The sequence below is a fragment of the Theropithecus gelada genome, chromosome 9, assembly GCF_003255815.1.
Source record: "Theropithecus gelada isolate Dixy chromosome 9, Tgel_1.0, whole genome shotgun sequence".
Taxonomy (NCBI): Eukaryota; Metazoa; Chordata; class Mammalia; order Primates; family Cercopithecidae; genus Theropithecus; species Theropithecus gelada.
The window spans coordinates 6065901-6084613 of record NC_037677.1 but is presented as its reverse complement, the minus strand read 5'-3'; the positions used below and the strand labels follow the sequence as shown (position 1 = coordinate 6084613).

At 51.0% G+C, this 18713-nt stretch overlaps 1 protein-coding gene across 2 annotated transcripts in view; it reads right to left on the bottom strand.

The window, feature by feature from the left end:
- The window catches only part of PFKFB3 (6-phosphofructo-2-kinase/fructose-2,6-biphosphatase 3), an 88050-nt gene extending 69627 nt beyond the window's left edge, over positions 1–18423 (bottom strand). The window contains exon 1 of one of the 2 annotated variants that reach the window (XM_025395722.1): positions 18212–18423. In XM_025395722.1, coding sequence (XP_025251507.1) covers positions 18212–18227 — 16 coding nt within the window. In that variant the 5' untranslated portion in view covers positions 18228–18423. Of the gene's footprint in view, positions 1–16780; positions 17030–18211 lie in introns of those variants that run through there. The other variant, XM_025395718.1, reaches the window with a different exon arrangement.
- Between the last annotated feature and the right edge of the window lie 290 nt (positions 18424–18713).

Genomic DNA, 18713 nt, shown 5'->3' with positions numbered 1-18713 from the left:
TAGCAAAGGAGATTCAAGATGAAGACAACATTGCTAGGGAAAACACAGAAAGCAAATGAAAGATATAATTATGGGACGGAGGAAGGAGAGGAAGAACTCTGTGCTGCTGGACTGGAATAACTGATCCGTTTGAATTTACAATTTTAAAATGTTTCCCAGCTCCATCCGTGGAAAAGGCCCTGGAAACACGGACACTCCGGTAGCAAGAAGAGGCACACAAAAGCCCAGATCCAGCCTTCTAAGGACCATCCTCCACTGAAAGTCCCCAGGGCTCCTTGGAGGAGTGGCTGATCCCAAGGCCGAGACTGGGGAGGACACAAGGAGCCTGGAACAGGAGCTAAGACAGAGTTCAAAAGCTGAAGGGACGTGTCAAGGACACAGCGGACAGCCTGAAAGGGTTCTCAGCCAAACTAGGAGTGGCTTGAGCACCAATTGAGTATGTCAGGAATGGATTCTAACACATGCAATCATAATTTTAAAAATCCCCGAGTCCACACTGGTACTATTACTACTATTAATAATGATGATGAAATTAAAGCTAGAAAAAGGGAGGATGGGCAGGAAAGAGCTTCTTTACAAAAGGATGCCAACTAATAAATGTGGAAGGAATGACAAAAGTGGTAAATAGCCATTTTACGGACACTCTGATAATAAGTGTTTCAATCAAGAATCATCAATAGACGCTAAAACTATTGAATAAAAGATTATTCCTTGTATATACATACCCAAAATAATTGAAAGCAAGATTTCAAAGAGATATTTGTAGACCCATGTTTGCAGCAGCATTTTTAACAACAGCCAGAAGGTAGAGCAATCCACGTGTCCATCAACAGATGAGTGGATACACAAAATGTGAGTAAACGCGCAGAATATTACTCCGCCTCAAAAAGGATGGAAATTCTGACCAATGCTACAACATGAATGAGCCCTGAGCACATGATGCTAAGTGAAATAGGCCAGGCACAAACAGACAAATATTGTAAGATTCCATTCACATGAGTTCCCTAGAATAGTCAGATTCAGAGACAGAAAGAATGGTGGCTGCCAGGAGCTGGGGATTGTGAAGAATGAGAGTTATTGTTTAATGGGTGCAGAGTTTGAGTTCTGCAGGATGAAAAAGTTCTAGAGATGGATGGTGGTGATGGTTGCACAACACTGTGAATGTATTTAACACTACTGAGCTGTATACTTAAAAATGTTGAAGATGGTAAATTATGAGTGTATTTACCACAATTAAAAATTTTTACATTAGAAATTAAAGACCACCCTGGGCAACATAGTGAGACCCTGTTTCTAAAAAATTAAAAATTAAAAAATTAGCCAGGCATGGTGGCACGCACCTGTAATCCCACCCGCTCGGGGGGCTGAGGTGGGAGGATCGATTGAGCACAGGAATTCCAGGCTGCAGTAAGTCCTGATGGCACCACTGCACTCCAGCCAGGGTGACAAAGCGAGATTCTCTGTCTCTCTCTCTCTCTATATATATATATATATGCATGTGCATATATATATACGTGTGTGTATATATGTATATATGTACACACATATGTGTATATATACATATATCTCTGACTCAAGGACATGACAAAATGAAATGAAATAATACATTTTTAAATTTTTTATAAAGATTATTGGGAACAGGATATTTTATTCACACTTTGTGAGTGATTGCAAAGGAGCCCTCCACAGATAATTTGTTAGTTACAAATGGGAAAAGTTAACTTTACAAATGACCCAAACAAATGGGATCCTCAGATTGCTGTTGAAGTGTCACCTTATCACCGCTCCAGGCAGGGGGAACTTGCAGAGGCCCTGAGTCATGAGTCTTAAGTGTTTGAGCAACAGAAAGAAGAGGCTAAATGAGGTCGGGCGCCGTGGCTCACGCCTGTAATTCCAGCATGTTGGGAGGCCAAGGCAGGTGGATCATCTGAGGTCAGGAGTTCAAGACCAGCCCGCCCAACATGGTGAAACCCCGCCTCTATTAAAAATACAAAAAAAAAAAAAAAATACAAAAATTAGCTGGGCATGGCGGCAGGCGCCTGTAGTCCCAGCTATTCGGGAGGCTGAGGCAGGAGAATTGCTTGAACCCGAGAAGCGGAGGTTGCACCATTGCACTCCAGCCTGGGCTACAAGAGTGAAACTCAGTCTCAAAAAAATAAAAAAAAATAATAAAGAAGTTAAAAAAGAGGCCAAATGAATCAGGGTTAGGAGATGACTGGAGAAATGACCTGTTGTTTCTCTTTTAACTTCTCATTTTGACACAATTTCAAATTTAGAAAATTTTTAAGTAGTACAAAGAATCTCTCCATATATCTTCACCCAGATTCACCAAGTATTAACATTTTACCGTATTTGCTTCATCCTCCTTTTTTTTTTTTTTTTTTTTTTGAGACGGAGTCTTGCTCTTGTCGTCCAGGCTGGAATGCAATGGCAGGATCTCACCTCACTGCAGCCTTCACCTCCCGGGTTCAAGCAATTCTCCTGCCTCAGCCTCCTGAATAGCTGGGATTACAGGTGCGTGCCACCACGCCCAGCTAATTTTTTCAGATTCTTAGTATACAGGGTTTTCACCATGTTTGCCAGGCTGGTCTGGAACTCCTGACTTGAGGTGATCTGCCTGCCTCACCCTCCCAAAGTGCTGGGATTACAGGTGTGAGCCACCGCGCCCAGGAAGCTGCTGATCTTGTAACAAGTCAAAAGGGAAACTCTTCATTCTTTCTTGCTTTCTGGACCTCCAGTAGAGAGGATGTTGGAGCAATCACAGTCCTCGCTTCATCTCAGGCTCTCATCACTGTTGCCTGAATGGCCCTCTTTTGTATTTGCTTGTTTCATATAACAGACAACTATGACTTCATCAGCCAGTTGACATCTCAATTACTGACATTAAGTGACATGTATTTGTATGTTCCCCCCATCCTCTGCTTCTGCCTGCCTTCAAATGGAAGTAACCATTATCCTGAATCTTGTAAAAATGTATAGTTTTATTATGTATATATCCTAAAAAGCATTGTTAGAGTTTCAGTTGTTTTAATTTTATTTTAAAAGGTATCGTAGGCTGGGCATGGTGGCTTATGCCTGTAATCCCAGCACTCTGAGAGGCTGAGGCAGGAGGATTGCTTAAGTCTAGGAGTTCAAGACCAGCCTGGGCAAGATGGCAGACCTTGTCTCTATTAAAAAAAAAAAGAAAAAATTAGCCAGGCATGGTGGCACACACCTGAAGTCACAAGCAACTGAGGAGGCTGAGGTGGGGGGATCACTTTGGTGACAATGCAAGACCCTGTTTCAAAAAAAATAAAAATAAAAAGTACCTTACCATATGTAATGATTTTGATTTTTTTGTTGTTGTTGCTGTTTTGTTTTGTTTTGTTTTGTTTTTTCCAGATGGAGTTTTACTTTTGTTGCCCAGGCTGGAGTGCAACGGTGTAATCTTGGCTCACCGCAACCTCCTCCTCCCGGGTTCAAGCAATTCTCCTGTCTCAGCCTCCCAGGTAGCTGGGATTAGAGGCATGCACCACCACACCCAGCTAATTTTTTTGTATTTTTAGTAGAAACGGGTTTCTCCATGTTGGTCAGGCTGGTCTCAAACTCCTGATCTCAGGTAATCCACCTGCCTTGGCCTCCCAAAGGGCTGGGATTACAGGTGTGAGCCACCACGTCTGGAGCTTCTTTTCCTTTCATTCTTTTTTTTTTTTTTTTTTTTTAATTGAGACAAAGTCTCGCTCTGTTACCCAGGCTGGAGTGCAGTGGCACGATCTCGGCTCACTGCAACCTCCGCCTCCCAGGTTCAAGCGATTCTCCTGCCTAGCCTCCCAAGTAGCTGGGATTACAGGTGCCTGCCACCACACCCGGCTAATTTTTGTGTTTCCGGTAGAAACAGGGTTTCACCATGTTGGGCAGGCTGATCTCGAACTCTTAACCTCAAGTGATCTGCCCACCTCCGTCTCTCAAAGTGCTGAGATTACAAGCAAGAGCCACTGCGCCTGGCCTGTTTGGGGATTTTTTCATAGTCATCAACAATATTGAGAGTTGCTGTCTTTTGGGTGTAGTTTATTTATAATATTGCCTTGTGTGAATATACTAAGAATAATTTATCATCCTGTCAAAGTGCATTTGTGCTATGTAAAGGTTTTTCTATGAGAGTGCTGCTATGAACATGACTGTGTGAGCATCAGCAGTACTAGGAGTGGTACTGCTGGTTTCAGAGTAGGGGAATGTCTTTTTTTTTTTTTTTTTTTTTTTTTTTGAGATGGAGTCTTGCTCTGTCGCCCAGGCTGGAGTACAGTGGCGCTGCGATTTCAACTCACTGCAGCCTCCACCTCCCAGGTTCAAGCAATTCTCTTGCCCCAGCCTCCAGAGTAGCTGGGACTACAGGTGTGTGTCATCATGCCCGGCTAATTTTTTGTATTTTTAGTAGAGATGGGGTTTCACCATGTTGACCAGGCTGCTCTTGAACTCCTGACCTCAGGTGATCCACCTGCCTCAGCCTCCCAAAGTGCTGGGATTACAGGCGTGAGCTACCGCACCTAGCCAAAGTATATGAATTTCAACTTTACACCAAACAAAAGACCAAACTGCCTCCAAGGCATTTGTACCACTTATAGGCCCACCAGCAATGTGTGAGGGGCTTTTGTGGTCCACGTTCTGTCGCCGCTGAAAGCCATCAGACTTCCTCATTTCTACCCGGCATACAAAGTGAAACGTGTCTTCATTTTGGTCTCAATCTGCATTTTCCTGATCACTAAAGAGGTGAAATTTCTTTATTTCCTTTTGTTACACACTGCCTGACTTTTAAAAGGCTTTACCAGTCATTCAGTTATTGCTCACAGAAGCCAGAGAAAAGAACACAGCCACAGAGAAACAATGGACTGCCTGCTTACTCAGTCAAGTCAGTTTTTCCGTATCGTGGATTAGGATTTACTGTTATGCCGTGTGTTACATGTTACTCATTCAAAATAATGAAGTTTCCAAAGTTTTATAAGGTTGAGAAATCGATTTCCTATAAAACAGTCATGATAACATAACCTTCCGCTTCACTGAAGTCACAATGAAAAAGCCTTTCTATAATCCAGGATTTGAACAAAAGATGATTTCAGCCTGAAGTGGCTTCCCTTTGTCATACCCCATTTATAAACAGGACCCGGGAAATGCTGTGACAACAGCAGACGGGATTCTTGGGGGACCACATGCTGACTCATTTCTTATAAACGGATGACATTCAACTTCTAGAATGTTTTCACAAGAAAACACAGCTATTTACAGATTCAGATTCCTTTGCTGTTATTATGAGGCAGCAAGTTGATGAGAAAATCCTTGTTTCCATTTTCTAATAAGTCTGGCAGAATTGCTTTTTAAAATTTTTTATCATTTATTTTTATTCTTTTCAGACAGAGTCTCACTCTGTGGCCCAGGCTAGAGTGCAGTGGCACAATCTTGGCTCACTGCAACCTCTACTTCTTAGGATCAAGCGATTCTCCTGCCTCAGCCTCCCGAGTAGCTGGGATTACAGGTGCCTGCCACCACGCCCGGCTAATTTTTGTATTTTTAGTAGAGAAGAGGTTTTGCCATGTTGCCCAGGCTGGCCTTGAACTTCTGTACTCAGGTGATCCACCTGCCTCAGCCTCCCAAAGTGCTGGGATTACCGGCATGAGTCACCACACCCAGCTCGGATACTTTAAAAAGAGAATTTGAGCCATGCACGGTGGCTCACAACTCTAATCCCGGACTTAGGGAGGCCAAGGTGGGCGAATCACGAGGTCAGGGGTTCAAGATCAGACGGGCCAACATGGCAAAACCCCATCTCTACTAAAAATACAAAAATTAGCTGGGCATGATGGTTGAGGCAGGAGAATCACTTAAAATCTGGGAGGCAGAGGTTGCAGTGAGCCGAGATTGTGCCACTGCACTACAGCCTGGGCAGCAGAGCAAGACACCATCTCAAAAAAGATAAATAAAAATTAATTAATTAACTTTAATTAAATAAAAAGAGAATTTGCTTTTCTTTGGAGGCTGGGCATGGTGACACATGCCTATAATCCCAGCACTTTGGGAGGCCAAGGTGGGAGGATCATTTGAGCCCAAGAGTTGGACACCAACCTGGGCCACACAAGGAGACTTTGTCTCTACAAAAAGTTAAAAAAAAAAAAAAAAAAAGCAGACTGTGGTGGCACACACCTGTGGTCCCAACTACTCAGGATGCTGAAGCAAGAGGATTGCTTGAGCCTGGGAGGTGGAGGTTGCAGTGAGCCATGATCGTGCCACTGCACTCCAGCCTGGGAGACAGATCACAATCCTGTCTCTAAAAATACACACACATACATGCATGTATATATGTACATATATATAATATCTCTTCGTTGGGAGCTAAACAATAGGTAACACACGGACACACAGGATGGAATAATAGACACTGGAGACTCCAAAAGGTGGGAGGATTGTAGGGGGCTGAGGGTTGAAAAACTGCCTATTGGGTAGGATGTTCACTATATGCATGGAGAAAATCTGCACTAGTATCTCCTAAACATAAAAACATTTTAAGAAAGAAAAATATCTTCCAAAGTTTCAAGCCAGTAGCCCAGAGCCCTAAAGCCTACTTTCTCATTCTTTCTTTTTGTGTTCAAACACGAATGAGGTTTTAAAATCTATTTTTCTAAAATGAGGCCATCTAACTTTCAACAAGCTTCTGGCATGAGGGTTAGCTGGAGGTAGGGGTGACCTGACTGTCAAGGTTAAAACCAGGGAAATCTGGACAAACCAGGAAGAGCCGGTACTCTGATTTGGAAGCGAACCCGGTCAGCAGGTGCCTGGGTGGAGTCTGTTCAGGAAGCCTTCCTGGAGTGCGGGTTCATGCTTCCCCCTTACAATGGAGCCCTTGACATTTATGGAAACGGAGGGAAAGACAGACACTTGGTTGGCAATTGTGTAGTATTTACGTGAAAACACTGGGAGAGTGAAAAAACTCGTAAGTGCTTTTCTCCCAGCTTGGAAGAGAGCATGCTCAGTGCCCGGAGTAAACCCCTCAGAACTTTTCGGAATTCTTTGCCGGTGGGGATGAGCATCAGCCCCCATTGTCCAAGTCATTTTCTTCTTGAAAGGGCTTTGTCTGATGACTGACCCGGGGCATAGTGGACTTTTCTGGAAGGCTGCTTACTGGGTCCCATCCTTTTGAACCATGGACAGAAACAGAGCTGCTCAGGGAGGTCACCGTGACCTCCTATGGGCCACTCACAGCCTCTACCAAAGACGGGGCCTGGAGGAGGTGCAGCTGCTGTGGCAGTGCGGGCTCTCCGTAGCTCACTACAACCCAGGCCTCGACCACCTTGGCCACCTCGCTCCCAGCGTCTCCCCAGATCAGACAGAAGGCAGCTGGGGGAAGCCACCCATGATTCACTCTCTCTCACCCTACAGCAAATCCATCTAATCCCGCCGCCTCTGCCTCCTAAATATATTCAGAATCCAGCCACCCCCAACACCACCCTGATCCCAGCCACCTGCAGCAGGCCCAGAGACTCCCACCTGGTCTCCCTGCCTCCCCCACCACCCCACAATCTGCTCGCAGGAGAGCAGCCACACGTGGTGGAGACATTTGATGGTATCACGTTAATTCAGCCCACCAGGCACGGTGGCTTGTGCCTGTAATCCCAGCACTTTGGGAGGCCGAGGTGGGCAAATCACTTGAGCTCAGGAGTTCAAGACCAGCCTGACCAACATGGTGAAATTCCGTCTCTACTAAAAATACAAAAAAATTAGCTGGGCATGGTAGCGTGCACCTGTAATCCCAGCTGCCCGGGAGGCTGAGGCAGGAGGATCACTTGAACTCGAGAGGCAGAGGTTGCAGTGAGCCAGGAACGTGCCACTGCACTCCAGCCTGGGCAACAGAGCAGGACCCTGTCTCAAAAAAAAAAAAAAAAATTAATTCAGCCCGCACCTCCACCAAAACCCTCCCAGGCCTTTGGGTCTCCAGGTGAGAGGCCAAACAAGGCCCTACCATGGCAGATGAGGACCTGCTGAGCCGCCACTCCCTTCCTAAGCCTGCATCCACCTGGCTTCCACCCTTATCCTGCAGCAGCAGTGCTGGCCTGCAGGTTCCTCCCGCACTCAGCCGCTCTGGCCACCGGACCTTTGCCTCGCACCTCCCCATTTGGACACACTCCTGAGCCAATGGCACTGTCTGCTGTCTCACTCCCCTCAGCCTCGGTCCAAATGTCCCCTGGAGTGACCATCCTGTGTGCAACCACAATCCTCCCTCCCTGTCCCTGACTCGCCTTCTTTTTTTTTAGATGGAGGCTTGCTCTGTCTCCCAGGCTGGAGTGCAATGGCGCGATCTCGGCTCACTGCAACCTCACCTCCCAGGTTCAAAAAATTCTCCTGCCTCAGCCTCCTAAGTAGCTGGGATTACAGGCGCCTGCCTCCACACCCAGCTAATTTTTGTATTTTCACTAGAGACGGGGTTTCACCCTGTTGTACAGGCTGGTCTCGAATTCCTGACCCCAGGTGATCCGCCAGCCTCGGCCTCCCAAAGTGCTGGGATCAGAGGCATGAGCCACCATCCCCAGCCCCTCTCCCTCCTCTTTCCTGAGTTATTTTCTTCTTGGCATTCACATCCATTGACACATGCAGCATTCACTGCTCACCAGCCCAGGGAGGTCACCATGACCTCCTACCAGCCACTCAAAGTATCTACCAAGGACAAAGCCACGCAGGCTTACCCCATTCACACGGAAGCTCCACGGCCAGGGTTTGTCTGTTTTGTTCACTGCCGCAGCCTCTGCACTTACACCCGCCCCTGGCCTACTGGGTACTGCTGAAGGACTTAAGAGCTTATGGAAGTGACTTCAGTGACATCACAGATGAGGGTAGGCACCCGCAGGACAGGGCAGCCCATCGGCCTTTCAATTGCATTTCTTGCTTTTCTTTGTTCTTCTTTCTTCTTTTCTTTGTTTTTTTTTTTTTTTCTGAGACAGAGTCTCGCTCTGTCACACAGGCTGGAGTGCAGTGGCACGATCTCGGCTCAACACCTTCTAGTTCAAGCAATTCTCCTGCCTCAGCCTCCCGAGTAGCTGGGATTACAGGCACCCACCACCACGCCCAGCTAATTGTTTGTATTTTTAGTAGAGACAGGGTTTCACCATGTTGGTCAGGCTGGTCTCGAACTCCTGAGCTCAGGTGATCTGCCCACCTCAGCCTCCCAAAGTGCTGGGGTTACAAGCATGAGCCACCGTGCCCAGCCTCTTCTTTCTCTTTTTAAAGACAAGGTCTCATTCTTTTGCCCAGGTTGGAGTGCAGCGGTACGATGAAGGCTCACTGCAGCCTCAACTTCCCAGGCTCAGGCAATCCTCCCACCCATCCTCCCAAGTAGCTGGCACTACGGGCACATGCCTCCACACCTAGCTAAGTTTTTAATTTTTTTATTTGTAGGGACAGGATCTCACTATGTTGCCCAGGCCGGTCTTGCTCTCCTGGGCTCAAGCGATCCTCCCACCTCAGCCTCCCGAGTAGCTGGGACTGCAGGTGTGTGCCACTGCACCTGGCCATACACTTCTTGCTTTTCTACTGAATTTCCTCAGCTACAAGATCTGCAGCCCTCCTTTATTCGTGGGTTCGGAATGTTCCTTGTGCAAACGTCCCAGAGAGATTTGGCCCTTGCGGGTGGCTAGTTATCGTGATGCTTTCCACCCTCCTACCAGACGCTACCTCCCCCCCTGCCTGGCTCCGGAAGCCTCCATGGAGGGTCAGAGGCTCCACAGCAGTGTGGACGGGTAAAGCCCCCAGCAAGGCTTCTGCCTCACTTGGACCACCCAGAACTTGCCGCAGGACGTGACTCACACTGGAGCCTGGTTGCAGGAACTGTTCCAGGCATCAGTTCCCACTGCAGAGCTTGGGAAGGGAGCTGTCCGGCTCCCCAGCCTCTGCAGTGGGAGCTGATGCCCGGAACAGGCGTCTCAAAAGTGTGGGTCACCACCCATTAGTGGCCTTGAAATCAATTTACTGGAATAAGACCAGAATCTTTCTTAATGAAATGGAACAGACTAGAAAACATCAGCATGTACAGTATTGTCTGAGGTTAAGTATTGTTTCAGGACATTTTTTGTCTAAGCATCAAGGCAGAAACTATCAAATCAGAATTTCTGGGGCATCAGGTTTGTTTGTTTTTTTTTAAGCTCCCCAGTTAATTCTAACGTGAAGCCAGGAACAAGAGCTGCGGGAGTGCGTTTCTGTCCTTCTGAGAAACAAGGCGTCCCCACCACGGCTGTGAGCCAACGCCTGCCGCCCGACAGTCACAGCACCATGGTGCTGAGGACCGGCTTTCCCTGAGGTCCGCCTGCATCCAACAGGTCTACCCCATGCCTAGGCAAGACCTCCCTCTTTCTCGCTTCCTTTTGAAAGTCCACACTTCTCGGGGAGGGGAGAGGGTACCCTCCCGACTTCCTGCTCGCCCCTGCCTGCCTGATTGGAGCTTTCTCCACTCCCATGGCCGGACGAGCCTCGGGGACGACCTCAGCAGCCTCAGGAGGGGACTTCCAGAATCTGATCGCCAGGGGTCAGTATCTCAAGCAGACCGTCACGACACCAGACCAACTCCACCCTAAGAAAGCACAGTTGTCAGTCACCCCTCAAACAGAGGTAGCACTCCAGTGTCCTCACCAATGCAAGGGGCCACGGCCTCTGGGAAATCTGCTTCCTGCTCCTCTGGCTGAGGACTGGGGCATACAGGACCTCACTTTCTGACAAGTGAGTGTTGAAGCCTAGGCCAGGGGGAAGTGTGCTTTTGAACTGTCATGTCAGAGCACCTTCCGGAGCCACAGCTGGAGAGGCTGCTTGCGGAAGCGCCAGGATGACCAAACCCTCCACTCTTCAGACACCTTGTGGCTGTCCCAGCCAGAACCTGTGACGTTCCTGGGGCCAGGCCCCCTAGCTCAGACCCCCACACAAGATACCACCAAGAGTCATGCACACTGCCAGCAGGGAGCTACAGTGAGTGGGACGGTGTTCCACAGACCGGGGCTCCCTTCCTGTGTCTGTCTCCCTGCTGTCCTGGCCCACCGTCTCAGCCACCCAGCTGGGAATCTTGGAACTCTTCCTCTGCAGTCATGAATGATAGGCAATTTTTGCTTTTTATTGTTGTTGTTGTTTTGAGACGGAGTTTGGCTCTGTCGCCTGGGCCGGAGTGCAGTGGCACCATCTCGGCTCGCTGCAACCTCTGCCCCCCAGGTTCAAGTGATTCTCCTGCTTCAGCCTCCCGAGTAGCTGGGATTACAGGTGCCTGCCACCATACCCAGCTAATTTTTCATACTTTTAGTAGAGATGGGGTTTCACCATGTTGGTCAGGCTGGTCTCAAACTCCTGATGTCAAGTGATCTACCCGCCTTGGCCTCCCAAAGTGCTGGAATTACAGGTGAGAGCCACTGTGCCCAGCCCCAAGCTGTCTTAATAGGAGAGAACCTAGAATGTGCATTCAAGAGCTTAGATCCCAACACGGACATTTTTTGGACAATAAATTTCAGTCCTGGAGTCAAAGCCGAAGGAGCACGTCGCCTGGAGAATTCAAGGTCATGGCCTCTTCATTTGCCACTTGCCTGAAAACGTGGCCAGCCTGACCTGGAGGTGCAGGGAGATACCTGGCCACGTGCCCAGGACAAAGTCTTTGAAGGACAAAGGTGCAGGCGGAATTCCTTTTGCTTCCTGCAGTCGACTTAGCCAGGAAGGCTGAGGGGCTGGAGACTCAGTGTGTGTGACAAGCATCCAAGCGATTAGGAAGCACAGATCTCCAACTGGAGAGAATCTTAGCTCACCCTCTTCTTTGACAGATGGGTAAGCTGAGGCCAAGTGCTCTAAGTGGCTTCCACGAAGCGCCCAATCATGCAGCCTGCGGCATGATTCCTACCGCCTGTGCCTTCCTGCTTGAGCAGCTTCCGGAACTGTCCCCTGCAGCAAAGGATCTGTAGACATGACCACAGTCCTGCATAAGGAGCAAAGCAAATGGTCTCCGTGTGCAGATGCTCAGAAAGCCATGATATTGAGGGCCAGGAGATGGCGGGTGTTATGAAAAGACTTGAGGCTCTGATTGCCTGGGTCCTCCCCACCCTTCCCATGCTTCTCCTGTGACTTTGTGGTTCCCTTCCCCGTGTTCATTTTATCCAGTTTCATCTACGTACAAATACTGCGAAGGACAGGAGGACACAGTGTGATTGGGCTTCAAGCCCGAGAGGCGTCCATAGCAAATGCTGAGGCAGTAAGAAGACCACCGTGTCAGTGCTGGCTGCTGGGACCAAGATGAAGATGCAGGCCCCACCCTGGGAACTCCCAGTGACGTGGGAAATTAAAGGACAGACTCGCAGGGGCAGAGAAATACAATGCGTGCTTGGGAATTGAGGAGATCTACAGTCCTGAGGACTTAGGAGCCCTTGGTATTTTTGGATCTGGGGCTGGACTAACCAGCGTGCAGACAGTGTCCATGCTTGCCGCCCTGGGTGGCAGTGGTATTTAGAACTTGATATTTGGTATTTCTAAAAAGGAGCCAAATGATGACCATAGTGAAATTCAGGAATGTATTCATCTTCCCTACATTTATGGCTGGGTATTGTCTTTATTTTAAATTACACATGGGGGATGGCCATCATCTTTCAGCATTCAGGGTTTATAAGGATTTATTATTATTATTATTTCCGAGACAGTCTCGCTCTGTCGCCCAGGCTGGAGTGCAGTGGCCACGATCTCAGCTCAACGCAACCTCCGCCTCCCAGGTTCCAGTGATTCTTGTGCCTCAGTCTCCTGAGTAGCTGGGATTACAGGTGCCCGCCACCACGCCCAGTTAATTTTTGTATTTTTAGTAGAGACAGGACTTCGCCATGTTGGTCAGGCTGGTCTCGAACGCCTGGCCTGAAATAATCCTCTGACCTCACTCAGCCTCCCAATGTGCTGGGTTACAGGCATGAGCCACCACGCCTGGCCTATAAGGATCTTAATGTGGCTCTGCAACTATTCATTCCAAAAGAAAATGACAGATTAACCAAGTAGAAGAATTTATGAAACACTTGCTACCACCAGGTCCAATATAAGCATGAGGTATAGACCGTAACTCAAATAGCTCACCAAGTTACCATGCAAAAAGCATTCTGAGAACGAATGAGTGTTCTGGTCTAGTTATGGGACAGGATATACCTGCAAGAGCTGCTATGTGCATAGAATCAGTGGAAAAGGGGACAGAAAAGGCATGAACTTAAAAGGTGTGAAGAGACATCCACACCCCATGTTATTGCAGCACTATTCACAACAGCCAAGACATGGAATCAACCTAGGTGTCCAACAACAGATGAATGGATACAGAAAATGTGCGTATACACCATGGAATACTACTCAGCCATAAAAAAGAGTGAAATCCTTGGGATGGAACTGGAGGATATTCTAGTAAGGTCACACAGTGCATTTTGAGAGTTTGTTTGGAGGTTCTAGCAGAGGAGCACAGTTACTCGTATGCCCTTGACCGAAGACGGGTCCTCCTCTATCGGGGATGGTGGTCCTCTTGGACCAAGCACACAGCTTCAGGAGGGATGCACATGGAGTGGTGAGGGAGGAAGGGGACACCCACCTAGCCAGCTAGATCAGCCAAATCAACCCTGGCAATCACGGGGGTGACAGATGTCACAGCCAGATTGCCCTCACATCCCACACAGTGCATTTTATATCTTATTGGTTTTGTTTGTTTGTTTGTTTGTTTGTTTTGAGAGGGAATCTCACTCTGTCACCCAGGCTGGAGTGCAGTGGCGCAATCTCAGCTCACTGCAACCTCTGCCACTGGGTTCAAGTGATTCTCCTGCCTCAGCCCCCCAAGTAGCTAGAATTACAGGCGGCCACCACCATCTGTGGCTAATTTTTGTATTTTTAGTAGAGATGGGGTTTCACCATGTTTGGCCAGGCTGGTCTCGAACTCCTGACCTCAGGTGATCCACCTGCCTCGGCCTCCCAAATGTTGGGATTACAGGCATGAGCCACCGCACCCGGCCTTATTGTTATTTATTATTAGAACTTTCACCTGCTATTCCCTTGCCCCTCTGAAGGTGGAATGTGCAAGAATCCTTGGAACACTGCTGTCTGAAGACATTTTTATAGGATTCTAGACTTGAGAAGGACCTCAACAATTTGCTCAAGACTACAGTCTCTTAGCAGAGCCACGCCTCCATCACCTGAGATGAGTCACCGTCTATACCATCTATCTTATTTATTTATTTCTCTTTAGAGAGACAGGGTCTTGCTCTGTCACCCAGGCTGGAGTGCAGTGGTGCAATCATAGCTCACTGCAGCCTTGAACTCCTGGGCTCAAGCGATCCTCCCACGTCAGTCTCCAGAGTAGCTGGGACTACAAGTTCACGCCACCACCCCCAGCTGATTTTTGATTTTTTTGGTAGAGAGAAGGTCTCATTATGTTGTCTAGGCTGGTCTCCAATTCCTGGCCTTAAGTGATCCTCCCACCTCGGCCTCCCAAAGTGCTGGGATTACAGGCATGAGCCACCACGCCGGCCCATCTATTTGATTTTTAAGGAGAGAAGTTCTTGCACAGGAAGAACTGCCCCAGCGTACCTCCATTGTGGTTCCCAAAGTTAGTCATGATATGCATGACTTTCCTCTCCATGTCCAGCTGAAGTGCTTCCTGCCTCCTTTTCTTCTCATGAATTGCTTTTATGTTTCACATCAAGATAGTAACTTCTCCTTCGTCTAGACAGATTGGCCAAAGACGCAGACCTTCCTCCCACTCTAACCACCATCACCCTGGAGACCCACAGGAAGAGCTGTGAGCCCTGAACGCAATGCTTGCGGCATCCTTCCCCAACCTGGGCCGCGACTGCCACTGCCAGCTGCTGCTTCAGCCTCGCGCTGAGCATAGGGACACGACCCAGATGCAGCCATCACCCACCTGATACGGTTCCTGCCTGCCATGTGCCATACACTGCAGTCCATGTTGGACAGGTGGAATATGAGGTCTAAGTCCCTCTGGCTCCGTTCGAGCCAGCACCATGGCACCAATGCTACCACAGCCTGTGTGACAGTCCAGGAGGTCAACCAGTGCCACACCTCCTCAATGCGGAGTTCAGCCTCCTCAGGTGGGGCCTCCTACTGAGAGCCACTCTGCACTGGCACTTCTGACTCCCCTCCCTGGCACTTGCTGGAGAGCACAGAAGGTGGGCTCCTGGGAGGAGATGCCATGTCTTTCTGTTCAGCTGGTATCTGGCGTGTCCTGGTGCATAGCAAGTGCCCAGTCTAGAGAATGAATGAATGACGTGGCATGCAACCAGTCACCTTTCGCGTAACTACATTCAGTAGCTGTCCGCTAGTTCCTCCCGTAAGTGAGGGACAGGCCCAGCACCTAAGACCCTTGGTTGCTTCTCTGTTGTGCCCTGAAGACCCTCTCTCCTCCAAAAGGGAAACTCACCCAGCTCTGTGTCCCAGCAGGCTCCCCTGTATGGACCGCCCCATCAGACTCCCCTGTATGGACCACTCCATCAGGCTCCCCGGCCCTCTGGCTGCCAAAGCCGAGACACCAGAGAGAGGAAGGAGTGAGGTCTAGGTGGGGATTCTCCAGCTCCCTCTCTGCAGGCTACACACTGCCTGCCCCCTCCGACAGAGGCCGCAGTCCCTGTCAGGCTGTCCCTAGTTTTGGCTCTGCCGCTTGACATTTTAAACCTCGAGGTGCTAATGCCCAGGGCTCTGCACTATCCCTTAAGGTTTTCCTATCTCCTACCCAAACCTCCCCATCATTAAACTCCTTGACTTGTCTGGTACCCGCCAGGCCCCTGACGGAGCTGATCCCAAAGTCTGAAGCTTGTCAACAGGCAGAAGTGCATCCTGGGGAGGGAATCCGCAGCTGTCCCTGTTCGGCTTCTAGCCGCAAAGGATGCCTTCTCCAGATGGCTTCTCTTGGTTTCGGGAGGACGGCAGCAAAGTCTTTTCATTTCCCAATTTTTAAATTACTTTTCTGAAGAGTTAACACATTCAGATGGCTCGAAGATCAAAAAATACAGAAGAGTAGCTGCACTGGCATCTCCTGCACCTGCCAACAGTGCAGGGTTGAGGTGCCGTGCTGTCCCTCACAGGAGGACCTTGTCTCCTCCAGGCAGCTTCAGACCACGGCTCAGCACCAAATCCAGCAACGGCCTGGCTCCCTGCAGTTCCTACTTGCTGTGTTTACTTCTAAGTGAGAGCTCCCATCTGCAACTGGGGAAGCTCTGCCTAGGTAAAGCCTCCAAGAGCCTGTGCCCTGGCTCACACCAGCGCGTCTGGACAATGCAGACAGCACTTATGCCAAGCAAGACTGTTTCTTATACCCTGGGACCCCCGGAAGGAGCATCTGCCAAATGGAAGGACAACATTTTCCTCTTCATGCAGCAAGGTCTCTTCAGATTAAACAATAACAACAATAACCAACAAAACCAAAGCTTACCGTGGTTGGCAGTTTGCAAATGTTTTGTCCCGTGTGCTCTAATAATGCACTAAAATACGTTGTCATAAAGCAAAATCTTCGCATGCAAACAATACATTAGCAGCTTGGCTGTGTAATACCTTGCCGCATAAGGCACCCTTCTGAGCGCCCTAACAAGTCAAACAGAATTCTGTCCCTTTTAAGAGTTTCCCAACCAGAGCCCACATCTACAAAAGTGGGCAGAAGTGATGAAGTCAGAGATAAATGACTGTCCCCTGCAGTCAATGAGTGGGGGCGGGGGGGAGTCGGGGGGCGGAGAACTCTGAGAGCCTCCAGAGAACCCAGAGTGTCAAGGTGGCCGCATCATGCCTGGATTAATGGAGACACCGAGGACAGTGGGCGTGGGACTAAACGTGCCCAGCTGACGGAGGAGTGGCAGAGCCCCTGCTTGCTGGCTGTCACCTTCCTTCTGGCCACCCTCCCCCATCTCCCTACCCCAACGGGACAGGAGAGTCAGCAGCCACCCCCTTCACCGCCAGGAGCCCACGCTGATACCTAGGCACCCTCTGTTTGAAAAACAAGTCCAGTACAACCTCCAGGCAACGGTAGCACCAAGCTGGCCGTGCCTCTGAGTTATGAGAGAAGAGAGGCAGGAGGGTGAGTGGGGCGAGGGAGAGACGGCACGGCACAGGCCCAGTGCCCGGAGAGGCCAGGCTCCCAACGCCCCACCCGACCCCACCGGCCCACCCCCGCACCCCCACCCACCCCGTCCGCAGGAATCACACAACTCTGATTTGAAAGTCAAATCGAGGCCCCCCTCCCCACACTTCTGCAGCTCCCACTTCTCTCCCGGGGCTTTGAGCTGAGAGTGGCCCTGGGCTCTGGGCCGTGCTGGGCCTCCAACCACCCGGCCTGTAAACCGGGGTCCAGTGCGCTGGGAGCCCCCCGGCGCGGGCAGGGAACATGAGGTAGCTGGGCCTTTCTGGCAGTCCTGGCACGCAGGGCGGAGAAGGCAGAGGGTAGCCCCTGCAGGAGGGGGCGGGCCGCGCTCATCAGCTGGCCGGGGTTTGCTTTTCTAGGGACTGCTCCCATCCTCACGCGGCCGTCCCTATCCAAGCGCCGGTTTTGCCCAGGAGGCAACTGAGGCTGGGCGCTGAAATGACTTCCCCGGGGTCAGAGGGCGAGAGGGGCAGAGGCGGGACTCAGGCCCGAGCTGCCTTCCTCCCGCGCCGCGCTGTCCCTCTCCGTGCCCCCGAGCGCACCGCGCCCGCCCCCAGGATCCCGGATCCCGCCGCCCTCCGGGTCTCTCCGGGTCCGGGGCCCTGGTCTATCCGCGGCCCGGGGCTGGAGCGCAGCGGGAAGCGGGAATTCGCTGCAAGTGCCGCTCCCGGCTCGGGCACGTGGTGGCGGCCGCGGAGTCGCCAGAAGGGACGCGCGGGTCTGGAGGAGACAGCGTGGGTCTGGAGGGACAATGCGGGGCTGCAGAGGAGACGCGAGGCCAGAGAGGAGATGCGGGGCCAGAGAGGAGACGCGAGGCCGGAGGGGGACGCGCGGGGCCGGAGGGGACACGCGGGGCCGGAGGAGACAGGGAGGATCTGGAGGGGCATGCGGGGCCGGGGCGCAGCGCAGGGCGGAGGGAACAAGGTGGCGCGCGTCTCGCTCGGCCCCAGCCGGCACCGCCGCAGCCCGGGTGCACAGCGCTTCCGCGCCTGGCGAGGACCCAAGGCTTGGGTACCCACAGGCGGCCGTGCAGGTCCCCGCGCGCGCTGGGGGCGTGGGCCGCGTTACCGGGACTCCTACCTTTCCTGAAGGGCATCGCGCCGGGGGCGCTCCCCGCGGGGCTGGCCCGCAACACCCAAACAGGACGACGTCCAGGCGGCAGCCCCGCGGCTCGGGGCGCCTGCGGGCGGCGGGGCGGGCGAGGGAGGGGAAAGGGACATATTTGGTCAAAGCCTGGCGCGTCACGGCGCGGAGGAGGATCCGCGGCGAGGCAGGAAGCGCGGGGCGGCGCCAGCCGTGAGCTCCGGGTGCCCTCGGGCTGCAGGGGGAAGCCGGGGCGTGGGCCGGGCCGCCCTGTCCTGCCCAGTTCCCCCCGGTCCCGCAGGGGCGGCCCGCAGCCCCCCAGACGCAGAACTTGCCGGCCTCGGAGCTGCCGCCTGCCTTTGCGGACTCCATGGAGCAGGGGAAAACTGGTCGGGGAACAAACCAACTCCTTTTGCGCCTTCAGGTTGCTCCGAGCCATCCTTCCCAAAGGACGGGACTTGGGGGAATTCCATCCCATTTTTACTTTTATGTCCTACGG